The sequence below is a fragment of the Pimephales promelas genome, chromosome 1 (genome assembly GCF_988280905.1).
Source record: "Pimephales promelas chromosome 1, fPimPro1.hap1.1, whole genome shotgun sequence".
Lineage (NCBI taxonomy): Eukaryota > Metazoa > Chordata > Actinopteri > Cypriniformes > Leuciscidae > Pimephales > Pimephales promelas.
The window spans coordinates 22,663,088-22,690,181 of record NC_142769.1 but is presented as its reverse complement, the minus strand read 5'-3'; the positions used below and the strand labels follow the sequence as shown (position 1 = coordinate 22,690,181).

General features: G+C 37.9%; 2 protein-coding genes and 1 long non-coding RNA gene across 5 annotated transcripts; 1 reads left to right on the top strand and 2 right to left on the bottom strand.

Annotated features, from left to right (window-relative positions):
- Positions 1-155: 155 nt before the first annotated feature.
- Positions 156-8,397, bottom strand: hrasb (HRas proto-oncogene, GTPase b). Its single transcript, XM_039654450.2, has 6 exons — positions 8,122-8,397; positions 6,188-6,321; positions 5,258-5,436; positions 5,006-5,165; positions 4,752-4,875; positions 156-1,955 (listed from the first exon to the last, which is right to left on the bottom strand). Exons 2-5 carry the CDS (start codon positions 6,296-6,298, stop codon positions 4,756-4,758), a joined length of 570 nt encoding a protein of 189 aa, XP_039510384.1. The 5' UTR covers positions 6,299-6,321; positions 8,122-8,397; the 3' UTR covers positions 156-1,955; positions 4,752-4,755.
- Positions 8,398-9,165: 768 nt separating this feature from the next.
- LOC148998425 (uncharacterized) lies at positions 9,166-15,224 on the bottom strand. The gene is made up of 2 exons (XR_016155348.1): positions 15,134-15,224; positions 9,166-9,821 (listed from the first exon to the last, which is right to left on the bottom strand). It is a non-coding gene; the product is annotated as an uncharacterized LOC148998425 (long non-coding RNA).
- On the top strand, positions 9,569-26,467 carry rassf7b (Ras association domain family member 7b). 3 transcript variants are annotated; one of them, XM_089129306.1, is made up of 6 exons: positions 9,569-9,718; positions 21,541-21,688; positions 21,770-22,650; positions 25,065-25,221; positions 25,361-25,468; positions 26,192-26,467. In XM_089129306.1, the coding sequence occupies exons 2-6, from the start codon at positions 21,586-21,588 to the stop codon at positions 26,221-26,223; spliced, it is 1,281 nt and encodes a 426-aa protein (XP_088985432.1). In that variant the 5' UTR covers positions 9,569-9,718; positions 21,541-21,585; the 3' UTR covers positions 26,224-26,467. The 3 variants fall into 3 exon arrangements, with proteins under 3 accessions (XP_088985432.1, XP_039510387.2, XP_039510386.2); XM_039654453.2 differs by lacking the exon at positions 9,569-9,718 and adding an exon at positions 15,213-15,418 and having other exon boundaries at positions 21,544-21,688; XM_039654452.2 differs by lacking the exon at positions 9,569-9,718 and adding an exon at positions 15,213-15,418.
- Positions 26,468-27,094: the final 627 nt, after the last annotated feature.

The following is a 27,094-nucleotide window of genomic DNA, read 5'->3' as shown; positions in this document are numbered from 1 at the left end:
AACTCAAAGGCTGCACTTCATTGGTTAAAGTGTAGGTTCTACATTACTACAGTATTGCTAATTTTAAAACTTTAATAAAAAACATATTCAGAATGTAGTGACTGGGTGAAATTCGACTTTTAAAGGTGTTTAAATATTTAAATGTAAAACAGATGTTCAGGAAATCAAAGCAAGCTCTTTTATTTGACACTTTCTTTACACAACAATCATAATGGTAGGCACAAATCTATAATGACAGATTGTTAAAATGAAATTCAGTGTTGCCTGAACACCATGGACACAAAATAAGAACAACTTCAAAAAAAAAAAGTTTTAATTACTTCAAAAAAAGGTAAATAAAAAAGGTAAATATTTAAATACCAGAGCCAACACAGCCTTTTACAATTTCTTCTGTATGTACGCTACTATAACGCTGTGTTCTGATATTGTTGTTGTAAAAAGAAGAAAAAAAAAACCTCCATGAAAAAGATTTAATAGCAGCATTTTGCTTGTGATGTAAAACAGAATAACATAGAGGTCCTATATAATTCGAGGTCATATATTGGTGTATTTTACCTACTGTTAAAAGTGTCATGGAAAATGGACATTAACAATATTAATGTACAACAATAGTAAGTCGTGGCAGCCATCACACCACGTGATAAACCCACATTTACTCTGTGGCAGAGTAGCTAAATCCATCAAAACGTTCTGATAGAAACCCTTGAAGGTCATATCCATAGCTACTGACATGTGATTTAAACGGAGAATCATATTCGCCCATGTATGTCCTTGAGAACAATCAATAGACTTCAAGGGAACAAAACACTCTGCAATCTTTATCGAGCAAAATCATCAAATTTCAGCCAGAAAGAGAAGACACTCAGTCAAAGACACTGTTAAGTGTTCATCTGATTCACATAAATTAAATCGAAAGACCTTTGTTTAGATTTGAAATCTAACGGAAAGTTGATTTATAATGATGAATTTACATGATGATTGACAATAAGCGTATAATACAAGCAATCTGATGTCTGATTGAAGTACGGTATATCACTCCTTATTAACACAAACATATAAAAATGTACTTCCTTTTTGTTTGACTTCAAAGTTTCAAGTGTATGCCCTGAACATGGGAACTGCACAGTGCTGACAATATCAACAAAAGCTTTTCAGTCCAAACTTTGAAGTTTATAGTAGGTTTGCATTCATTTTCCAACAAGAATATATTTGTTTTTTGAAGAGACCTTAATTTATATGTCTTATTTAGCCAATGCAATTATTTGTGATGCATTTGTCTAATAATGTAAATGAAAAGCATCACATATGGATATTTAATCAAGCCACAATTCAAAAACCCTGAGGGCCATTCAAATTCAAAAAGGCTAACAAAGAATAAATGCGATTCCATAGCATGTCCTATCGGATATGTACCTTCTAATCGCAATCTATTGCACTATAACTTGTGATACACACACTGCATATGACTATTCTCTTTGCAAGAGAACGTAAATAATTAAGTACATTTTATTAGGTTAGACTTCTAAGCAAATCAATACAAATCTTGCTCACATTCAGACATATGCTAATCTAACTGATGTAGTAATTCTCCTCTCCGTCTTGTAAAGTGTTTTTCTAACATACACAGATGAAAAAGCAATATGAGAGGTTATTTTCTGAGCTATTACTTCCAGTTAAGAGTAAATAGTTTGTTTAATGTAAATATATTTAAGTGTGACAGCGCTCATCCAGTCGTATAGCAACTCCAGTGTTGAGACCATTAAAATGAGGTACAACTTCTTTCCTCTCCAGTAAAGGAGAGCGATGGGAACATCCCTAAGAAGACTGCAGGGCTGCCAGAATAAAGATTTCCCTTTTACATCAGTCTGCTCTAAACGTCCAGCATCTGTGTAGATGTTGCAGTGTCTGTGGTCTGTAGGGCTGCACTGCTTCCAAAGCCACGCCATGCACTTTCACTGCAAAGAGAAGGAGAGAACTGAGTACACATGAGGAGCACTACACAACTGTTTAATTATTCATGAATACTTGTATATGTATATTATTGAGAGATTTATGTCATATAACCATGGTTGGATGGATCATATATTAAAGTGCCTCATTTATTATATTGTAATGGTTCCTAATTTTGTTTTGGAGGTCTGCTACAATTGGTTTACACACAGGTAAAAAAAAAAAAAAAAAAAAAAAAAAAAAAACATTAGTTCACCCAAAATTTACTCACCCTCATGTCGTTCCAAACCCGTTAGACTTTAAGATCTTCGGAACACAAATTAAGATCGTTTTTAATGAAATCTGAGAGACAGTTTTGCAATTACCACTTTCAAAAAGTTCATAAAGAGATTGTAAAAATAATCCATATGAATTGAGCGGAATCGATTGATTATGATGAACAGATTGAATTTAGGCTTTTATTCACAAATAAACAATGATCAGTGATTATGAACAGAAGCTCAACTGAACATGTGTAACACACGGGAATGAACCTCATTGATTATCCAACGCATTCTCATCCTTTAACGTCATATAGAGCGCTATATGACAAAACGGCGCTATACTACGCTAAAGGCACCCGTTATCGTTAATATAACACGTGCTGTGAGGGCTAAGTTTAGGTGTGGGGTAGGGTGTACGTGTCATATTCACGCTAAAGGATTTATAACGTCTTGGGTTCGCGTTTTATATTAACGATAACGGGTGCCATGTGCGTTAAGCCAACATGCTTGAGCTTCTGTTTACCACAAATGATGTGTCTGATCTATCTTCTTATGAACTTTTTAAAGCTTCAAATTTGTGAGTCGCGTAGCTCTCACAAAAATCGCTCAAATTTTATTCAAAGTATCTTCATTTTTGTTCTAAAGATGAACGAAAGTCTTACGGGTTTGAAACGACATGAGGGTGAGTAACTATTAAAGGGATACTTCAGGATTTAGCATTAAAGGAGCCGTATGTAAGATTGTGGCCAAAACTGGTACTGCAATCACTTTCAAATTACTGTAGAGAGGTGTATCCCCTCCCCCCATTCATTGTTTACACGCACACCTTTTGTTTTAATCGATTGGTGAATCTGAATGTAGTGTTTACATGCTAAATGCTAAATAACTTATCATGTGCGTTTTAACATTGCTAAGAAAACTCCCGCTCCTCCGTGAGAAATACGAGACTCACAGGTGTCGCTCATCGGTAATCACGCTACCGGCCTTGCGCCGTTCTCCCGTGGCCCTAGCCTCATCCTGCTTGCCACAGTAAACATAATGAATGGCGACTGTAGAACTCAAAAGCCGAATCTCTGACATTTTGGGCGATCTCGAAACACATTTTCGGGCACACTCATCAAGGGAGACTCAATAGTAACCTAGACTTGTTGTTTAACTGCTGCGCTCTGTTGCCGGTAGGTGTGGCCTCCTATGGCAGCGAACCAAGTGCATTCTGGGAATTGTTGTCTTTAATCCACATAAGCTAAATACATTTTCTGGCTTTTCTCAGTCTAGAAAGCTCCAAATTCAAAAATAATTTCACATTTCTTCTACATAAGTGACCCATTTTAATTACACATCTTTTCTGAGGTGAAGTATCCCTTTAATGAAATCATTTTTGGGAGAGCTAACCTTAATTTTCTCATAATGCATTGAAGCAACACCTCTTTTCTCAGTGTCTGAAACGGTTTGATAAATGATCCCTAAATCAGGTCAGATGGCCCAGTCTGTTGTGATTGGTCCACAGCTTACAGCGTGTGTTGGAAACTAAACGCCCATTACCATTTCTGAATTTCACCTCCTCCACTTGTATACATGCAAACAGTATCAAGGGCGTTGGTTTTACCCTAACAATTCGAGCCCATGGACTTATTCATTGTGAGTGCATGCGAAGTGGATTTGCTTTCACAGAGCAGAAAATAGCATCTCGACATGTCGACAACAAGAACCAAACCCTTCCAGGCCTCAGCAACAATTACAGTGCTTGAGGATGGGTCAAAGTTGATGTGGTTCGCGGGCAGCCATTGAAGATGCAAATTTGTTACAAAACTACATAGGTTTTTGGAGGAAGTAAGACTTCAGGATCGGTTCTTTCTTTTAGAAGACATAACCATTTATTGTGCACCATGATCTTTGAAACTTTCCAGACATTTTTCATTCACAAACAGCTATATTACACACAACATGAAAAGTGACCGTGTCCTAACTACACGCGAAGCGACAACGCGACACGCGATAAAAGGTATCTTTTCCATGTTAATCAGTTTTTGTCCTAACCGGCGACACGCGAAGTTTCTAATTTAGATATGGTTCCTATTTCTGCGACGTCGCGGCTGACAGAATGAAGAAATTACACTAGTTATGAGTACACATTATTTATTTTTAGTTAAAAATAGCTCACTGTGCCACAAGTGATAACGGATAATTTACCTCAGATTTTGAAAGCATATAATATAGCGTTCAAAATTAATTCTATGCAAACATTCATAACAAAATTAGTCAATGAGTATATTTTGTTAATGTTTTGGGTTTTAATAATGTTATTTCTTGTTTTGATTATGTCCTTACCCATTTCCAATGTGAGTGCAAGCCAGCAGTGCGCTTTCACAGAGAGACTCTCAGCTCACACGCTGTTCTGAATGTGTGGCGTCTCACAGTCGTGTCGCGTCTAGACAGACACACTTGCCGTCGCTGGAATTTTATCGCGTCACGTGTAGTTAGGACACGGTGTAAAAAAGCTTAATAGGGCCACCAGCTAACAGAATAAAAGGAATTTACCAGATCATGACACCACACAGCGGCAGTTCATACAGTCTTGGCCGTTGTCATCTGGCGGGTTCAGTTTCCTCAACTTATGCTGCCTGATTTCACGGACGAGTGTGTAAAAGGCATCTTCCACTCCCTAATCAGAAACACACATAAACAGTATATTCAATTACATACATTCAACCATGCAATGAAATCAATGAAATTTTGAAATTTATTATCAAATTATTTGTTATACAACAGAATACAACTAAAATGTTTCTAACCTGTCTGGTCTTGGCTGAGGTTTCAATGTAGGGTATACCATAGCTACGGGCGAGTTCCTGGGCTTGTCTTGTGTCCACAGTGCGTGCTGGTAGGTCACATTTATTACCCACAAGCACCATAGGCACATCATCTGAGTCTTTAACCCTCTTAATCTGTTCCCTTTAAAAAACAGTGCAAACAATCCACATTTATAAAGATATTTATTATAAGAAACGTAAAGATGTATTATTATGTGTTTCCTATCATTTAACCTGTATTGATGAATGTCCTCAAAAGACTTGGTATTGTTGATGGCAAAGACACAGAGAAAGCCCTCTCCGGTCCTCATGTACTGGTCTCTCATTGCACTGTACTCTTCCTGACCTGCAGTATCCAGGATATCTAACAGACACGTCTCTCCATCAATCACCACCTGTTTCCTGTATGAGTCCTTTGAGGAAGATCAGATCATAAATATCCAATGTAAGAGGCAATAATATTTGATTCAAATAAAGTATCATGGTTTTATAGAATAACTCTTTCAAAATCCATTATACACATAATATAAACAATCATCTTCTGTCCGTTATTTATTATAACAAATCCCTGCAGAGGGCGCCAACGCTTGGTGATTGTTGTTGTTAGACCTTACAGTATGATCAAATCCTCATTAAAATTGGCCAAACTGCATTTAATTGAAATGTTTACTTAATCTTGCATATTTGGCCATTTCTTTACAATAGAAATAGGCATGTTATTGATTATGGCAATGCTGTTGATGTATTTGATCTTGCCAGACTAGATCTAGCAAGTATGGATTTGCTACTGCTAATAGATACAAACACGCTGTCATGAGCATGTAAGATATGCTTCTGCATGAACAGATGTACTGTACATAAATCTAATAGCAGATCAAGACAGGTGGATCTGGGGGAGGTAGAGGGTTTCAGAGGAACACTGATAGCATGCTGCAGGGCCAGCTTACAGCAAACATTGAACCAAACTATCTAAATGTTAGGCAAGCAATCTCACTGGCTGCAGGTTTAGCAGAGACCAAACAGCTTGTGCCATGTGGTATTGGTTTAACTGCTTGCCAATAAGCCTGTGCCATCTAAATTGTATGACTGAACATACTGTATAATAAACTATAACATATGAGACAAAGGCATTGACAGAAACTACCATTTTGACTTTAGGCTTACCTCAATGGTTGGGTCGTATTCATCAACAAAGTGGTTCTGAATGAGCTGGATGGTCAGAGCACTCTTGCCCACACCACCTGCACCTACCACCACCAACTTATATTCTGTCATTCTCACGGCTGCGGAGTCAGAAACTGAAAGAAACCAAGAAGGAACAAGGAAATTTGAGATTTTTTTTGTTTTAATGAATCATTATACGACTCATACACTTGAAACAGTCTGTTGAACACATTAAAATAAGCTTACAAGGAACCAAAACTGACAGGGAGTCCATTCAATAAAAAAGTAAAGGGGGATTCCAGTCAACATCTATGGAGAGTATACCAGTGCTTCCTGAAAATATTTAGGACAGATAAAATTACCCTTAGTGATGTATCACTAGATAAAAAGATTTCTATAATCTATTTTGGGCTGCAACAGAAACTTGTTAACAGGACTTTCCCTAAGTGATCTATTTGTGTTATTAGTTCAAATGTTTGATGTTAAAATGTTCAGCTTTTTCACTGGACACACTGCATCAAGTATTCCATTTGAAAATCTATTTTTAGCTCGTACACCTGTCATGTAGCCTTACCTGTGAAATAAAACCTGAGTTTTTATTGAGATAATTTAAACTTTTATATTGCTTTTGGCTCTGGATCACATGTCAGGCTAAACAACTGTACATTTCCGAATCAAAAGAGCTTTTTGCCCATAAAACTGGTGATCAGGGGATGATAAGGATGTCACCCATTAAAACAGTCCCACACCAATTATCCCACACTGTAATACACTAATATACTGTATATGGTAACACTTTACAATAAGGTTCATTAGTTAACTACATTAGTTAACATTAACTAAGAATGACCAATACTTCTACAGGATTTGTTAATCTTTGTTCATGTTAATTTCAACATTTACTAATACTTTAGTAAAATCTTGTTAACATTAGTTAATGCACTGTGAACTAACATGAACAAACAATGAACAGCTGGATTTGTATTAACTAACGTTAAAAAAGATTAACAAAAACAGTAACAATGTAAAATGTATTGCTCATGGTTAGTTCAGGTTAATTAATACATTAACTAATGTTTAATAAATGAACCTTATTGTAGAGTGTTACTATATATATATATGTTAGTGCAGGATGTGTGTATTATAGTGTGGGATATATTAGTGTGTGTGTGTGTGTGTGTGTGTGTGTGTGTGTGTGTGTGTGTGTGTGTGTGTGTGTATGCATATATATATATATATATATATATATATATATATATATATATATATATAATAGTGTGGGTTGTGTGTGTGTGTGTGTGGGGGGGGGGGGGGGGGGGTTGTGTGTGTGTGTGTGTGTGTGTTTGTGTTTAGTATAGGCATTCTATGCATGTGTAAATCCCTTTTATTTTCCCATTACCGCTGAAATGCAATGACATCACCTTTATTGACTTTTCAGACGATGCGCAATGTAAACAACGTAGTCATAGTCATTTCAGTGAATCTCTGCAAGCCCTACACAATGGCAACCAATCTATGTGATGGCATAATAAGTTTCAAAAACGTAAAGACTAGAATAGGGTAAAAAAAACGATTCTTTATAAAACGTGTATTGCTCTCTTGGTGTAAATAAACTTATTTCTCCTGCATCGACCATTATTTCCATAGTAGGTACGCAACACCACCGCTGTATAGCCTATATGAATAGTTGCACAGCTCGCTACAATGTAACGAACTATAGAGATGAATGGAATTCAGGCGCGCGCACTGATTTGACGCATTTGTTTCGTTTTCCGTGTTCACTACTACAGTAGTAGGCTAGTTCCTCAGTTTCGAGATGCTGGTGAAATGATTTACGCCTTGATGCCAAAAAAGTATATAATTCCGTCCAGCGTCTACAGGATCCTTCACGACACACAGCATAGAAAGACAGCATCTGGACTAGTAGTACTTACGAAATCCACGGCGCTGTTCGCTCGTCTCGACGACACTCAGCACAAGTCAATAATATGTCGACATCCTTCCCGCTGCTCCCCTCAATGCTCCGTTGCTCTCAACTATTTTCGTCATTAGACAGCTCGTGTTATTCTTGTTCTTCTTCTCGCGCGCGACAGATTCGCTGGAGCAGATGCGAGCAACACAAACATCGAACAACGAGCTGCCGGTGTGGGTCGACTTGATGCGAGCAGTGTGTGTGTGTGTGTGTGTGTGTGTGTGTGTGTGTGTGTGTGTGAGTGCTATGTGTAGGGGGAAGAAGAAGAAGAAGAAGAGGGAGTTAGAAGCACAGCACACGCCCAAACCCAGGCTGGCTGTGTGTTTCAATACACAACACACACTCTCTCAACCCATTACAGGTGGGCCGTCTTAGGTTGCAAACACTACATCGTTTCTTAAAAAAAAAAAAACTACATCGTTTCTTTATTTCTCTCTTTCTTTCTTTGATTTTTGAACTATTTTTCATTGCAGATCAATCCTCATAGCGTTTCATTAACATAAAATCACTGACAAATAGAGAGAAATTTCAGATGACAAACTCTTGATCACTTGTTTTTCTTTCTTTGATTCTTTCTTGTATATTATTATGCTACTACAGAACAATGTTTTAATCACTGAGAAGGAAATTTCAAATTATTAACACTTGTCTCAACATTTAAAAAAAATCTTATATTATGTTCTTTATTGTTACAGAACAATGTCAATAATGTATTGTTTTTTAATGTTTTTTTTTATTATTATTTTAAAAACTGATATCTTTCCTTTTTTCATCATGAGTTTTGTGAGTCTGAGGGACATACAGTGAACAGATCCCAAACAGTCCTTTGAGAAATAGTTAATAATTCTCTCTCTCTCTCTCTCTCTCTCTCTCTCTCTCTCTCTCTCTCTCTCTCTCTCTCTCTCTCTCTCTCTAAAAAAAATAAATAATAAAAAAATAGATTTAAAAAACAAAACAATGATAAGCGGGCGAAATTATGTGTCGCTACTGTCTTTTTCAGGTATGGTTGTTTTTTTTTCATTTCATACTTAATTACGACAAACATTTCTCAGGGTTTAATTAGTAACTGTTTTATTATTTCAAAATTAAATCAATTTTCAAGCTAGGGGTCCACCACTGTAATTTTCACAATTTCCCACTAGGTGGCAATCTTTCATCTCCGTAGCCTACTCTTTGGCACACACACTTCCAATACCAATTTTACATCAAATTCATTTCAAACATCTACCTTAGTTATGGGACCGCAGTGATCATAAAAACAGACTTAAAATACTATAAAGAAATAGATAGTGCTGTCATTCACTTCATTTTTTCCCCGTGTTTCTTGTCTCCTCCTGCTGAGAGGCAGCTAAGATAGTCACATGGCCTTTTGTATGACGATCAGCGCGCATTTCATTGGCTGATTTGCTTGAAAAAGCATCCGTCGTCAAGGCAACCAAGAGCCGCAGTCCCACTTCACTTGTCTGGTGAGGCCTTGACAAAGTCACACAGATCCTTTTTTACCTTCTCCTTGTTGTTTCACTCTCTGCTCTCCAGTGCAACTCAAGAGTTCATAAGAGGTAAGTCAATAGATAAGGTGTAAATGTAATGTGCTGTTTAACTATTGAAGTATATTTCTTGTAATGATAAAAGCTGCAGACAGATCACACACGATGTGGGGTCCTGAAAAGATAATGCATGACATTTTTTAATTATTTTACATATTGCATCAGCAATCAAAGTATGCCATTAAAGAATATAAAATAGAATAATGGTTACTGAGTTGCCACAATTCTTTTGGCTTTTGGGTTCTTAGATAACATTGTGCTTTGAGCAGTTAGACTCCATTTGTTTCAGTCCGGCGTTCATCACTTTCAGACTTTATTTGTGCTATCCATGTCTAACAAGTGCAAGATGTTCCATTGTAGATAATGGTGGCTGAAGCCTCATGAGTGACGTGAGCCTCGTCCCCTCTCTGTCATGTAAATTAAGAGCAAACACAGACTCATCAAGGTGGCCATGTTGATAGTGAAATGATGGAATAAAGGCAAATGTTTTTTTTCTGCAGGCCAACTTGAATATCACCTCTAGAGATGCAACAACTTGCCGTCATTTCTTAAAAATATGAAAAGCTCTGGAAAGTTTGCTTGTGTAGCAGTAATCATTTTTATTTAGAGGATTTCTGGAAGAAATGTTGTTACATTGTCCCAAGAGCCCATGCAGGATATCCTTGTATTGATGTTTAACTGAGTATGGTAACTAGATGCTGTTCAGTGCTTTTACCTGCTTTGTCTAAGTTTTGGAATTGAGGGTAGCCGCTTTGAATGTGTTAAGGAGGCAGTTTAAAGGGATAGTTCACCCAAAAATAAAAATGCTTTCATTAAATACTCACCCTCATGTCGTTCCAAACAAGTAAGAACTTCGTTCATCTACGGCACAAATGAAGTTAATTAAAAAACAAATTTTAATCTCCGATGCACGCTCACGCAATGCTCTCGCGTCGTTCCTCGCAGGTATGGGAAAATTTTTAGCACTCGAGTTGCTTTATAAAATTGGGGTTAAACCACTGGATTCACATGGGTTACTTTAATGATGTCTCTACCACCTTTCTGAGGCTTGAAAGTGATAGTTGCATATGCTGTCATTGAAGGGACAGAAAGCATGCAGATTTCACTAAAAATATCTTCATTTGTGTTCTGAAGATGAACAAAAGTTTTACGGGTTTGGAACGTCATGAGGGCGAGTATTTTCATTTTTGGGTGAACTAACCCTTTAATGGTCATGTAGAGCAACACATGTTTAAAACATCGTCTTTTCACTCATGCTTAGGATTTGGGGTTTTAACTTTTTTGCATCAGTTCAAAAAAAGTTTGGGGTCTGTAGAATATTTTTGTATTATTTTTTTTATTTTTTAATAATATCTTTATTTAGTAAGAATGCATTCAATTGTCCAAAATGGTTTCCACAAAAATGAATAGCAGCACAAATAATTTTACATTTAGGTTTCCTGATCCATTTCAGATTATTAAAAAAATACTACAGGGTTGGGCTTTTTTGACTTGGGCTGGTAAGCAATTGCCTAGCAACCACCCAACACACCTTATCAACCTTACAGCAACATGTTAAAAAACATTTAGAAGACCTTAGAACCCACATAGCAAGACAGTGAATGTAGCACACTACATCTGTCAGGATACCACCTGCTTCACTCACTCCTGCCACTTGTTTACAGTCCCCTGAGTTTTAATCACCCTCACCCTCATCAGCTCACCTCCCTATATATTCAACTCCTACACTCATTGTCTGGTCTCGTCTCTACATGACACTACAGACTATCACGCTTGCTACCTACCTACCTACCTGTTACCTACCTACCTGCTGCCTACCTGGAAGCTGCTTTGAGCCCGCATATTTTCTAAGTTCTTGATTCACACTCGACGAGGTGATGAATGGAAGACGGCATTCGTCAAGGCATTCGGCCCTCAGGTCACTATGAGTATCGAGTCGTGCCCTTCGGACTGTCCAACACCCCTGTTGTCTTCCAGGGTTACATGAATGAGGACTTCGAGAGTATCTCAACAAATTTGTGGTTTTCTATATCGACGATATTCTCATCTAGTAGTCATCTCTTGCTGAGTATCAGCGCCATGTCACTCTAGTTTTTGAGAAACTGAGAGCTCATAAACTGTACCTGAAACTGGAGAAATGTGAGTTTCACACCACCACTGTGCAATTTCTGGGCTATATCATTGACCAACAGGGAGTGCAGATGGACCAGATGAAGGTGGAAACTATCCGGAACTGGCCCCTGCCCCCTGCTGTGAAGGATCTTCAACGGTTCATCATGCTTCAACCAAAGATTCATTACCGGAACCCATATCCTCACGTGATGTTTGCAGGTACGTTCGGGGATGCTTCACCAACACCCCCAGAAGACTCCTGGAGGGCAAGCTCGTGCCACTTCCTATCCCACAACGACCGTGGTCCCACCTTGGAGTTGATGTCATGACGGACTTTCCCAGATCCAGTAACCACACTTGTGTCCCCTTCATTGTGGATAGCTTTTCGAAGGCTTGCAAGCTGATCCCATTCCCTGGACTTCCAACTGTGTTTGAGGCCGCAGAGGCCCTCTTCTATCATGCGTTTCGAAACTTCGGCATCCGTAAGGACATAGTGTCGTACAGAGGTCCACATTTCAAGGGTTTGGCAAGGCTTCTTCAGACTCTTCGGGGTTACTGTCAGCTTATATTCTGGATGCCACCCTCAAACTAAGGGACAGACTGAGCGGAAGATCCAGAAGACCGGACGACATCTTAGGACCTATTGCCACCCGTACCAGGACAGCTGGAACCGGTTCCTTCCCTGGGCGGGGTACACCCAGAATTCACTTCGGCAATCCACCACTGGGCTCACCCTCTTTCAGTGTGTCCTGGGTTATCAACCTCCACTCTTCCCTTGGTCGGGTGAGCCCTCTGAGGTTCCAGCTGTCGAATACTGGTTCCATCAGAGTGAGAGGGTATGGGACTCGGCTCACTTGCACCTCCAGAAGGCAGTGCGGAGGCAAAATGACCAAGCGGATTATCGTCGTGTTGAACCTCAGCAGTACTAGCCTGGACAAAAGGTGTGGCTTTCGACCAGGGACATCTGCCTCCGCCTGCCCTGTCGTAAGCTGAGTCCTCGATACATCGGTCCTTTCATCGTGCAGAGGCAGCTGACCGAAGTCACCTACAGGCTTGACCTTCCTCCAAAATACAGGATTTCACCATCTGACAGTGTCACTGTTGAAGCCCTTCATTAAACCTGTCACTTCGTCCCCGAGGACTACCTGATTCCATCCGTAACAACATCTTAAAATGATGGAAGCAGTCTTTGCGTGGGAAACATTTTTTTTTTTTTAAGAAAATGTGAATGTGAATGTTTTGTTGTTTTACTGATATTTGTTGCAGCTTGCAGATTAATGATCCCCAGTTTTAAAATGAAAAGGTGGGAAAATATTCAGCTTAAGATACAATCCAAAACACCCCAGAAACATTCACATTTTAGCAACTGTATAGCAATGCACAAAAAACTCTAAACAACTTAAATACAATGGCCCAGTAACTGCCCACATCCTATTGTTACAACATTTACACTTTTTTACAGGCAGGTATCATCTGGTAAGTTATAAGGAGGAAGTTATTCAGTTTATAGAGGAAGCCAAATCATTTGATTTTTACAGGAACACAATGCCCACAACTATATCACATAAATAAAATGAAAGGTAAAAAAAGAAAAAAAAAATATTGTTGCCAGTTTTACAAACCAAATTAAAGGTGCAGTGTGTGATTTTCATCGACATCTAGCGGTTTTGCACTAAGGGCTCAGCTCACTGCTCACCCCTCACTTTTGAAGAAGCTACGGTGGCTAAAACGGACAAACATATGCCTGAGACAGCAGAGTGTAGGCAGAGTAAGCCAAGAGTGTGTAAAATTGTCACTGTTTCAGTACCACAGTCCACACATCATGGATAAAGTTTATAAAGCCATAGTCAGGTGAGGATCAAGGGTCTTGATCTTGATACTATTATGATATATAATATAATAATAGTATAATATATAATATAATAATAATCGTAATAATAATAGTAACAATATATAATATAATAATAATCAGCTGATTGTCTCACAAATGTAACCAGCACATTTCTCCCCACATAGCAAACCCATAATAAAGTGAGGGAGAAGAACGACATGAAACTATGCAACTATATATTTTTCCAACAGGGTAGTAAAAGTTTAGCTGGCTAAATATGAGCTGTTACTGTGGCTGAGCTGGTTAAAGCGTAAAGCCTTGTTTAAACTTGACGCGTCCGCATAAGTCCAAAGGTGCTTGTGGTAAAAATGACATGATTGTAACAGTGCATGCGCCTCCGAATCTCCTAGACACCATTAACTACACACCATAGGCTTTTTTCTCTGATTTTGAAAACTTTACGCAATCGACTTCCAAGATCGACTTGTCAACAACAATCGACGGGTTAGTGACTCCTGTAATGTTACTGGTTTACGGCCAATGACAAGAGTCCTAATCAGCTGTCTCACGAACGTAACCAGCACATTTATCCCCACATAGCAAAGACATAACACAGCGAGGGAGAACAACTAAGTTCAAGTTCAAGACCTATTTGTCCCCGAGGGGCGATTAGTTTTGCTGCAGTAGCCAAATAAATTAACATGCATTACATGACAACATCAACAACAATTAAAAATACCCGGTCAGACAAAAAATAAAAATAACAACCACAACATTTAACATTTAAATACAAATATTGTCAATGTGCAGACATTACCTATTCTTTACAGAGTTAAGCAGAGAGATCGCACAGGAAACAAATGAGAATTTAAATCTATTTGTTTTGGCTGGTGGCTGGCTGAAGCGAGAGCCAGAAGGCAGCAACTTAAATTCTACATACAAGGGATGAGAACTATCATGATAGATTCAGCCTTTTTAAGTACATGTCTATTGTATACTGTAGTTCAGATAGTTTTATCTGCTGAATCCCGATGATTTTACTGCTAACTTTATGAAAAGTTACATGAAACTATCCAACTATATATTTTACACCACTGACAAGGGAAAAGTCACTACTCATCTTGTTTACGGCTAGCTTCTAGGTTTCTGTGGCTTCTCTTTCAAGGTAGAGAGTAGCGATGTTTGTTCGCATTCGGCTATGGTTGAAACATAAAGTCACAATATGTCGACCTTCATAGAATATACATAACCGCGGGCACCCCCTTCTATGAAGCTCGACATTTAAATGTCTCATTCTAAGGTAATAAAAAACATTACGGTTTATTAAGTTCTGTATACACCACCGGTAACATAGTTATGGATGTCATATTGCATTTCTGTTAATAGATACTCAACATTTTTACACATTGCACCTTTATGACTGGGAGAATGAGAAGTACAGAGAAATACAAAGAGAGTGAGAGATAAAATGAGAGCACTGTTACCTGTGGAGGGGGAGGAGCATGGGAAGGCTGTGGTATGTGTCAGCATTGGAGAGAGCGGAAAGAGCGAGTCACTTTCAAGAGGTGAAACGAGTAGTGCGCCATTAATCCTGCTCCTAGATACAGAAAAAGAACAACACCTGTTGGACTCTTACATCTGCGTTACAGGTTAACTCTATCCAGGTTAACTATTTTACCTTAGACACGTACGAGGACGGTACTTTTTGAAATTTATTCAACATGGTAACCAGGAAGGGGGACACACAGAAGCAAGCATTCAACTCTAAGGTAAATATAGATTTCCCTCTGACCAGCAGGTTTGTCTAGTTATTCTACAGACTTGACCATAAAATGTGCCAAAATTTACACAAGTGTTTGCATCCTGTCTGGAAAGGAAAGTGGTTCACCGAAATTGTTTTTTGGGTTATGTCATTGATTTTAATCAGTAACAAGGAAATGAAAATAATTTACAGAAACCAGGGACAGAGAATGGGTAAACATGTTCTGTTTTGTAGCAGTCTGTTACCTGAAAAACTCAAATGAGGTTACGAGGTTTTGTAGAAAGAAAAGTTTTTTTATTAATGAAAAGGGAAAAAAAATGCCTGAAGGTAATTAGTTAGAATGGTTGAACTCTGTATTGTCTTTGGCTAATGCATATAATGTATTTCGCTTGTGTGGATTGTGTGGATCCAATATGCTTTTCTCAGTGAAAACTTCTGTGCTCAGGCCCTTTGGGTCTTTCTGTTGTTATGCCACTCTGTAGAGTTTGTATTTGTGATTTGATAAGGATCTGTTTGTTTAACCATCTGGGTATTGTGATGTATCTATCTAATGATATTTCTTCGACGAAGTTCTTCTGTTGATTAGCCTAGGCTAACTGTTCCTTGAAAATATAACACCAGAAAATTACAAAACATGCCCATAATGTATCTTTTTATGGACATTTTAAATATTTGAAGTTCAATTTCATAAGTAAAGTTGCCAATCAGCCTGGATTAAAAACAATCAGTTCTCTTTTTTGATACTTTTTTTTTTTCGACAGGATCTACTGTCATTTACCTTTGCAATATGCTTATTTCATTGGAGATGAATTCATTCATTCAACATGATTCTTCTCCACATTCTTTCCTCAAAATACTTAAGGAAATATCTGATTACATACATTTTCATTTAAATTGTTCTACATTCCAATCACCTGACAAAATGATGTCACTATATTTGGATATGCAAACCAAACTACAAAGTCACATCTACTGCTGTTTGCAAACTTAGTGAGGTAAAATGGTTGATTTCATTTAACTGACCAACTGCAGGCGAGACCAGTGTATTCCGATTGATGCAGTTTAATGAATCTTAAAACAAGTTTGAAAAGCATTAGTGATGAAATCAGTGTGTGAAAAAAAGAAAGAGTAGTCTATCTGATTTATGTTCCTACAGCTCAAGGCTACGAATCATGTCGTAAATTTAGAGTAGACGTCTCACTCTGAGGATGGTTTGAAAGAGAGGACTACTCCCAATAAAGTAACTTTGAGGTAATTATTTGTGGAAATGTCTGTAAATCAGACATTCAATTCAATTAAAAATGAGTCTATTGACTAATCACACGCAAAGCATTCAAAAAACAATGTGTTTTAATGATAACGCTAAAGGAACACACTTTTAGTTTGGAGGTACTTGAGCATTATTGATGAGACAATCTCACACAGTCTTTTACTTTAACCTGTTACGGTTTCCTTTGCACAGAGTTCTCTTAAGAATACTCCTTCTCTATATAAAATTCGTCTGGAATTCTTAAGCAGAAAAAGTGAGGTAGATGCACCTGTATTGCTGCATACCAAAGGTATCGTACATTGTTTGGAAACACTATTTACTTGCAGTTGTCAATGAACTCACATGAGAGGGAGGGAGTACACTCCTTCTGCACACAATGGGGAAGGTTTAGATATGCTGATCTACGTAAGCAGGCCAGTTTCACCCCTTTAACACAAGAAACCTAATGCCTGTGAGACACATCCCTGAGACTGCTTCTGGCTGGTTCACATAACAAGTGGAATTCGGACAGTTTTAACTTTTTTCTTGGTTCTCTTTGTTCACTGAGTGAGAATGCTATCAATATACAGTCTCTCATTTAGTGCAGGTGAACTATCAGATGACATTTCATGTCAAAAACAGATCGTTCCCTATAGGTCATTCAGCTGTCAGACATGCAGAGGTCTTATGACCACAATGGATTATCTGTCTTAATCAGACGGAAGAGAGAGCCTGAAACCTGTATTTCTAGTTTGCCATATGTTTCTGGTAGTGAGTGCCCTCCTTGGTGCTCTTCAAAGCCCATGTTGACAGGGAAACATGAGAAAAGGGATGGTTTTCCCAAGCATATTTGAGCTTCACACCTTCAAAGACACCATATTTAAACTACTGATGATTCTATTTATATATATATATATATTTTAAGTTTATTTGAATAGGGACAAGTATGTCACATAAGCTCATGTTCCATACTACAACATTTTAGGCTAATTCTCAATGTTAGTCCCTAGTGGGCCTTTACATAAAATTACACAACACATAGTTATGATAAAACAATAAAACACAATATAAATGTAAATTCAGCGGACGATCAGTGGTCACATTTCTGACCTCTGATTAAAGAGTCTTTAAGATTGTTTTTAAAGAGGAGCCAGTTTGTGACTTTCCTGTAGAGGAAACATTGTACATTTTTTCTTGGTAATTTAACTTCCAGCTTGTTTTAAAGGTATTTAGAGTCTTAAAAATAGTTCACCCAAAAATGTAATACATTTCCTCTGACATACCAAAAAGTTTTTTGAAGAATATGGGCTACCAAACAGGCTCAAGGCCCCATCGGCTTACAAAATATAAAAATACTATGAAAGTCAATTGGGCCGGCCCATCAACTGTTTGGTTACCGACAGTCTTCAAAATATCTTATTTTGTGTTCAGCAGAAGAAAGAAATTCATACTAATTTGGAACAACTTGAGGCTGAGTAAATGATGACACATTTTTTAGCTGAACTAGGTGAACTTAATTACTAGATTAATAGTTATTTACATAATATTACTGAGTTCGCTGAGTCACTTAGAACTACTGAATCTTTGATGTTCTGGCTCATGATACTGGTTTAGGGTTTATGGTCTTAAATTTCAGGGATGGAATGTCTAGGCAAAAAGTAGGCAGATTGCATGGGTCTCCACACTTCATGGTGGATTAGTTTAAAAGACACCATGGGCACAACAGAGACCAGGATACTGCAGGTCTGCTGACGGAGGTGGACGGTGTGTGATTACACACACATCATCAGATCTGCTACAGACAGCGAGGAAGCTATACACAATGTTTGCTGACTTTAATAGGTTTAAAACATACATTGAATATTATGTTATGTTATTATTATTTACTTTTTCTTGTATTTCTTATTCTAGTGAATTAGAGGTCTTGTTGCGCTGTTTGAACAAAACATGTTCCACTTTACCTGTACAGAGTTTATTATTCTTTTTAGAATAGCTGTTTTGGATTTATGAGTAAAACAAGATATGCGGGTAACATTGCTTGTAGAGATTTACACTTTTTGCTTTACAACATAAATTACAGATCATACCTCAATTGTGAATTTTGAAAATGTAGTCTTTTAATGATGTTTTTTTAACAAAGTTCGAAAGGATCACGTTCAGATAATCTAATCAGCGCAAGAGTAGGCAACTTAACCCAGTTCCACGACTGTTTTCCACAATTTCCAGCATCCCTTCTCCACCCTAACTCCTCACACTCGATTATTCCAATCCCTTCCAGGGACTATATTTTAAGGATGGAAGTTTATGCTTGATGAATCAGCAGTCCTTAGCAGTAATAAAACCAGAACTATGCATTATGATTATTACACCACCCAGCTTTTTAGTTGCATTGTGACATGGCTGTCTGTCAAAGGTACACATTAACACCTCCTTTCAGAAAATTAAATGTTTCGACAATGACACATGCTATATGGGGATTTCACCCACACTGCTTTGGGCCAGACATAAAGTTCTGATGGAGGAGTCTTAATTGCTTTGTGCCATTTACAGTTATAAAGGCTGGTTCAGAATGTGTTTTATAAATCTCTGACTGTTGCCGTGTCTCTTGCTCTTGCTGCTTTTTCAGCGTCTTGCACGAGCCTCAAGAGGGTCTCGAGACCCTGCCTTCTTATTCATTCATCTGCACTGCAGCTCTGCAGTTGCACACAACCTGATCTCATGAGAAAACTATATTTTAGAAAGTGAACCTAACCATCAATAGGGAAGTTGCGATAGTCTTTTCTTCCCTATTGTGACACATATCCAAGTGAATTGCTTCTCGAACAAGAAAAAAAAATGTTGGACAGGACTTAATTTGAACTGTCATTTTTGATTTTATGGTTACTGTAACTAAATCGTACACAAACATACAAATGAGATTTGTATGAATTACCCACCAAATTGCCAATAAAGTATGTTGGTTGCATCGTTGAGCAATATTACTTACAGATATGGTCTGGAAGACATTTAACGGTAAAATAAATCTGACAATTTTATGGTAAACTAATATCAAATTCAATGTGTTAAGCTGACTCCTGTAAAAACAAAATGTTCCAGATTTACGTTTAATTAAGGTTAAAATCTGGGATGGTAACTTTGCTAAAATAAGTTAACTGTCTGTTAAATGTTGTAATATTTAACAGAGGCGTGACAATCAATTCAAAGACATGACACCATACTTTTACAATATAGCATATGAAATACAAGCTACGAAACCTGAGCCATGTTCTGTGGAGAGACTGAAAGACAGACTACATTTGTTTTAACTTCATCCTGCATCTCTTAAGGTTACTGCCATTTTGTCAAATGAATGATCTAGTGTGACAGGCAGAAGTGTTGTGACTGTGTGAGTATGTACACACATTTTTTGAGCATGTGAGCACAGTTTCAAGGTTTACAAGAATGTGAAGGTTGGTTAATGATTGCCTCAGGAGTCAAGCGCTATGTGCAGGTTGAGGGACATGAGACACATGCTAACTCACCTCACAGAGCAGACAGTTTTCAAGAGATCCAATGTCTTAACCTGTTCATTAGAAAACATCTGTGTTTCAAAATAGGATTGATTTATGTATTTTTTTTTTTTTCAGATCTCTAGGGTATTATTGAAGCACTTTGCTCGGTTGCATCTAAAAGCCTTGCACTCGAAAGCTTTTTTTTTTTTTAATGTGTCTTATTAAAGTGTTGGTTGAAGGGTATTGCATTGCTGACATGACAAAGCAGAAGTTGTTTTAAGATATGCTCACTTGGTTAATTTACAGTCTAGATGAACATTTGCCTGCTTCTCTAGAGAAATGTGGTGTCAGGTTGAAAGTGTTCATCCTATTGAACCTTTTTTGAACTATGTTATTATACAGTAGCTATATGACATATACATTTTCATTTTAACACACCTCTTTGATGTAGTTTAAAACATTATCTAGCAGTAACAATGTTTATAATACATTTTGGCATTCATTGGTTTAATCTATGGAATAGGCTATTTTGCCATTATATGACTTGTAAAAGCAGCATTTCTCATAACCAAACACAATTTTAGACTATGTCTCTTGTTATAGTTTTGGTGAGTTTGATCTATTACATTTAACTACAATTGCAATTCTGAAGGAAAGAAAAGGTAACAGAATCTGTAAAGCTCCCAGTTTAAAGTGTGACCTGGGCTGCTTAGCCACTCATTTAAAAAAAATAAATAACAAAAAATAATCATTTTTTGTTGAATTGTCCTTAAATTTAATCTGCTTAATAGGTTAGTTCACCTAAAAATGAACATTCTGTCATCATTTAATCACCCATGTTGTTCCACACAAATAAGCGTGTTCATCTTCAAAACACGTCCATGCAACCAAAACTTTGACACTTCAAAATGTAAGACAGTGTAAAAGTAATCCAAATGAATCGAGGGGTTTGATCCAAACCTTCTGAAGAGGACACAATTATTACTTTATAGGATGATGTTAAATGTTCTATACTTTTATTCACATAACAACATAAACACTCATTCATAAAGTACTTTCCCTTTAAAACAATATGTCAAATTTCATCCATATCACTTAAAAGGGTAAAGCTGACTCCTGATATCCTGATATAAAGAATATTAAAGGACAGTTCACATCCAAACCCATTTTTCTACTGTACATTCTCCCTTGATTAGTATACATTTTAACAACACAGAAATCAGTGCCTTTCAGTATTTACATTACCATCTGAATTTTTTTTTTTAACTTTACAAACAATAAATATATTATGCCTCGGATGTTTCTAAGGAGCTGTTTTAGAGCAACCTTTGTTGTTTTTAAGTGCAGTTATTCTCTGTATTTTAACTAATTGTTCTTCAATCTGTTCAGCAGAGCATTGGGATGTAGAGAAGCTCCGTTGACTCCCTCACAGTCATGGAGCTGAAAGTGTTGGTGGATGGCATTCCACGTGTCGTTTGTGGCCTATCAGAAGATACATCTTGTCAGGATGTAGTTATTGCTCTTGCCCAGGCTATAGGTAAGTTATTAAATATCTCTCTCTTTCTCCATTTTTCTTTCTCATTGAGCAAATAATGCATTTACATTTGATTTTTTTCAGGGCAAACAGGTCGGTATGTTCTCATCCAGAAACTACGGGATAAAGAACGGCAGCTTGTGGCCAATGAACGCCCATTGGAGTCCCTGGCTAAACTGGGTCAGTTGGGCAATGAAGTGCAATTCATCCTACGGCGCACCGGTCCCACGAGCAGTGAAGCTTCAGACCAAAGTCGAGCCCCGCAATTACCCAGACACCCAGATCCAGTGCCCCTCAAACACAAGGAGCCAAAAAAAGCTCTTACTTTCAATCTCGGGCTCTCCACGTCACCCCGAACTCTTGCAAAACATGTTGAAAAACCACCCAAAGACTCCCAAGCGCGAGGGGTGTCCCCATCTCCCTCGTCTCTTGCCCAAGCTGGTCCATCCAAAGACGCACTCTATCAGCAGATCCTACGACAACAGGGGCAGCTACAGTCTCTGCAGGGACAGCTGGAGGCTCTAGAGAGGGAGGCGGCCGTTTGGGAGCAGTCTCCTCCTCCAAACCTTTCCCCTGACCTCCTCGAGGAAATGGACCACCTACAGCGTTTTTTTAAGCGGAACGAGGATGAGCTGGCTCATGCGACGTACTGGGAAAATGAATTTCAGTCTGAAGTTCAAATAGAAAAGGACATGCTGCGGAAAAAAAATGAACTCCATTTATCCCTAGACAAACACAATCAAAGGCTGCATGACACAGACAGCCGATCTGAGCTGCTAGAGCGAGATATTCAGCTGCTTATTGAAAGCAAGAGAAATGGTATGCGTCAAGCCAGACCCAGTGTTGAAGAATCTGTACTTATAGCTAAAGAACAACTGGACAACCATCAGCGTCAGGGGGCTGAACTGCAGGCATCAGTTGAAGAGACAGAGAAGTCGTTAAGGCTGGCAGATGAACAACTGCAGGTGTGCATTTTTGTTTTTATCACTCATATATCTGTTCCACTAGACGTTACGTTTCTCATTTATTTATTTATTTTCATGTATAAAACTTAAAAATGCATAATCCAATCAATGCATCCTTGTATTATTATGGGACAATATTGCATGGGCTCACTGGCATTATTTGGAGACTTTAGTACTTTAAAAGCTGCATCCAAGAATGCATACTTCCCTAATATATAGAATGAGAAAAACAGTGTGGGAAAAGAGTAGTATGTCCAAAGATGTGTTCCAATTAATGTACTTATACACTATTCTATACCATTTTGTAGTCTAAATAGTGCGATGAGTGTGTTCACTCAACTAGTCACAGTATTTGGTAACACTTTATTTCGATAGTCCACTTTAGACATTCAACTAACTATAAGTAGCTTTGCCACTACATATCAACTAACTATCATTAGAGTATTAGTAGACTGTCTGCTTAATATCTGCTAACACTTTATTTTGTTGGTCCCCCAACAGACATTCAACTGACTGTAAGTAACTTAGCAACAAAAAGTCAATTTGTTCTCCTAACCTGAACCCTAACACCTAACCCTAACCTAACAGTCTACTGACAGTCTACCACAGCCTACTAATACTCTAATGACACTTAGTTGACATGTAGTTGAAAAGTTACTTATAGTTAGTAGAATGTCTAAAGTGACTATCGAAATAAATTGTAACCCAGTATTTAACAGTAGTTAAAATCTATCCGGATGACTTACTACTTCCGCAGAGATTCTGGAGTGTGCATTCGATGGCCACCCCAGACAGCAAACTGACATTGAATCAACGTGGAAACGACGTCTCTCATGACATTGAAACAACGTTGATTTTGCTCATCGAATTAACGTTGAACCAACGTCAGACGCGGCATTCTTCAAAGCTAAATGAAAATCGAAAATTGGTTTGCTTTCGTAACGTTGAAACAACGCGTTGATTTCAAGTTGATTTTCCGTTCGTTTTGAAAGAATGACGTGTCTGACGTTGGTTCAACGTTAATTCGATGAGCAAAACAATGTCAGATCAGCGTTGTTTCGATGTCATATTTCCACGTTGATTCAATGTCAGTTTGCTATCTGGGACTTTACTATCCCATGAAGCCACGGTTGAGCAGCTGTGAATGTGAGTGCAGCCTGTTCAATCGATACTGTAGGTCACATGACAAAGGTCACATGTACATATACCGTAGTACATTTATACTACTAAGAACATTCGTTTTTAGCAGTATACAGCCACAGAAGTAACAGTTTTTCATTAAATGTATTACCTAACAGTATGCAAATACTGGAATACTTGATCCTCATTGGTCTTGGCATTTGGTGGTCTGGTATTATGTAATTCTGTGTAGACTTTAATCAGGGTAGTGCCATATTTAAGTTTTGACAAGAATGAGAACAAAGCTTTGAGGGATAGAAGTAAAGTGCATTCAGTGGATTTTTACTGCGGTTTAAAAACATACCGATCGTTCAGATGACAAAACATCTTTCCAAAAAAAAAACGTTCAATTAACAAAAACTCTTTAAAACCATTATTGATAGTTATGAGTTGTGAAAATGGCTTGATCTAGGACCTTTATACAGTGCTGTAAGTGAATCCCTCATTTCATCCGTTAAATTCAACATGGCGTCTAATCTGACTGTCTACATTTGCAACACTCATGTCTCTTGTATCACACCTGACTCGGCCTCTCTTGTTTCTTGTTTTTATCTCATTTATTGTTTGTAGTGAAAATGACATCAATGGACCAAAGTGTTAATATTACTGTAATGTTTTGTTGCTAGCCTGATTATATTGTACATTTTTATCAGTGGAAGCTTTTCAAGATCATGTACAGGTAGGATTATAAAGTAATTTCAACTCAACATTTCATATTCACGTATATGGGGGTCCTGAACACCCTGTTGGAGGTTAGTTAATGGTAATGACTTGCTGACTGTACAGTATGCTTTCCATAAAACCTCTTTGTACTAGGCCTAGTTGTTGCATCACACCGGCACATTAAATCTAGACACACTAAAGCATGTTGTGTGTTCTCATCATGACTAACTGAACCTCAGGGCTCCATACACACTACTTAACTTGTTTTCTCACTCCCTTCTGCAAGGGCAGTGCTATATTATTTTTTCCTACAGGTTGTTGTTATGACCAACAATACGAGTCACACCTTGGATGGTTGAAATAAAAAAGAGCGAGTTTGTGGATTTATCTAACTGTTATTTCATCGCTTGGCCATTAGACCTCATTGTAGAAGTTAAGTCTGTGTGGGCCTTTCATTTCAAGAAAAGAGAACCATACAGTATGTGATAAAGAAAAGCATTGATGTTTGAAAGTCACTGCTTCAACTTTTTCCCTCCAACCCAACACTAAATCTCTCTTATGTTCCCCTGTAGGCTAAGACCAAGGAAATGGATGACCTCAACAAGGAGCTACGCCAGTGTAACCTGCAGCAATTTATCCTCCAAACAGGAGTCACTCCAGCACAATCCAATCAGCAAGCCGAAGAGATCGATTTTGCTCTCCACAAGCCTGATGGACAGAGTGATGAAGGTGTGTAAAGTTACAAGCACTTTTCATAAGCCACTAGTTGGGACTTTTCTACTATACAAAAGAAAACAAATTCTATCTGGTGGTTTCGGAAGAAAACTAACTATACATAACTAAATAACTGCCACTGTGTTTATGACAGATTCGAATTCCTCCATCTTGGAGTTTAACCCTCGCACCACTGCCAAGCAAATCCTAGGGAACCCACGCAGCCTCCAGAATCCGCTTGTCTCCAGTCTTCATCCTGAGGGTGTGTATGTGTGACACACAGCTTGCACACCGCTGCCCTCTGCTGGCCTAAGTCTTCTGCTTGTCCACCTCTACCTCTTCCTGCTTCTCAGAACTGCACAACTCCTTTTCTCTCTGGTGGCTCTGTGTATTGTCAAATGTGTGTACGGCCAAAAAAGACAGATTGGGGACATTTATATTTTTTAGTATGTTATTATTTTGAGCGAGAACACAAAAAAAGCATGTTCACTTTGTCTTCTGGGGTTTCCTATAATCAGATAGCAAGCCTCTGTCTTGCTGCATCAAGCTACTACAAAACAAAAATGACCGCTTTCTCATTTTGCTGAAACCTGCTCTGCCTTGGGGTTCTTTCATGTAGGCTCACGTGAATCATGAGCTAGCAGTGTGCTTTGCTCCATGTTTCCTGCCTGGCACAAGTGTGTTATGTAGAAAGAAATTAAGTAGTTATTTATTTCACGTCTTTCTATGGAACTGCCTCCAGTGGATGCTGCAACAGACTCAAGTTCTGACTGTAAATGGAGCATTTTGATGTTTGATTTTGAGGTTTTATGCTGCTGCTTTTGTCTTTTTTTTGTTTACATTTTCCAAACCCTTCTTTCTTTATGTAATCTTCCCTGTATGCGTGAAATGAAACATTTCCGTCACCAGTTGTATTTAAAAACATATTTTCCAATCATCCTCCATAAAGCCTGGAACCTCATTCCATTTTGTGTGTGTGTTGCAGTCCTGTCATCAAGAGAGACATCATGGCGATAAAGTCTGGAGTACAACCCCAAGGAATTATTCACTGTTCACTTTATATTATTTCTACTTAATTTTGTCTGAATATGTTTATTATATTTTCTTTTGTATGATACTCTGTGAAATAAGAAATCTTATAAGTCTATGTAAATACAGTGCTGTCTTTGTAATTATTAAACAGATTAAGAGTTTTGAATGTATTTTAACAATCTTCATATATTTCATTAACTCAAAACATACCAAAATAATAAAAAAGAAATCTTTACAAGTTTTCAGGTTTATTTATTTCCCACTCTACAATTATAGATCTGTGACACACTCTGCTGCAGAGCAAATATGGACTTGCTACCGCCAGTTTCATTACCGAATGCTGCTGTGAGCATGTAAAATATGCTTCTGCATGAATAAACGTACATAAATCCTGTCGTAGATCAAGACATGTGGAGTTAGGGGAGGTGGAGGGTTTCAGAGGAACAGCAAACACTGAACCTGACCATTTTAATGGTGAGCAAGCATTCTCATTGGCTGCAGAATCAGCAGAGTGCTGATTACAATTACAAAGTTACAATGCTTCGTTTTGCATGTATGGAGCCTCATTATGTTACTGCGTTAGTGTGGGGCTATTTTGAGCCTTGTTAGTGGTATAAACTAGCGATTTCTTTTTACTTAGTCAATGCCCCCATTACTAGCATTATACGCTAAACAGTTTTTAGAGATAAAACTCTTTACATTCGATTATCATGAAAACAAATCAGAGAACGGTTGACTATGTACCGATGTTTTATTAAACCAAAGGTTCATTGTTCACCGGAGTTCTCCTTTAAAATGTTATCTGATGAAATAAAAAGATATTTTTTTTAAAAAGGCAAACTAAAAATATTTTCAT

Bases quoted from the DNA above. Each gene is read 5' to 3' on its own strand.
- hrasb (XM_039654450.2), bottom strand. From the start codon at position 6,298: ATGACAGAATATAAGTTGGTGGTGGTAGGTGCAGGTGGTGTGGGCAAG. The intron at 5,437-6,187 runs GTAAGCCTAAAG...TCTTCCTCAAAG, and splicing joins AATACGACCCAACCATTGAG to GACTCATACAGGAAACAGGT. The intron at 5,166-5,257 runs GTTAAATGATAG...TGTTTTTTAAAG, and splicing joins GAGGACATTCATCAATACAG to GGAACAGATTAAGAGGGTTA.
- rassf7b (XM_089129306.1), top strand. From the start codon at position 21,586: ATGGAGCTGAAAGTGTTGGTGGATGGCATTCCACGTGTCGTTTGTGGC. The intron at 22,651-25,064 runs GTGTGCATTTTT...GTTCCCCTGTAG, and splicing joins TGGCAGATGAACAACTGCAG to GCTAAGACCAAGGAAATGGA. The intron at 25,222-25,360 runs GTGTGTAAAGTT...TGTTTATGACAG, and splicing joins TGATGGACAGAGTGATGAAG to ATTCGAATTCCTCCATCTTG.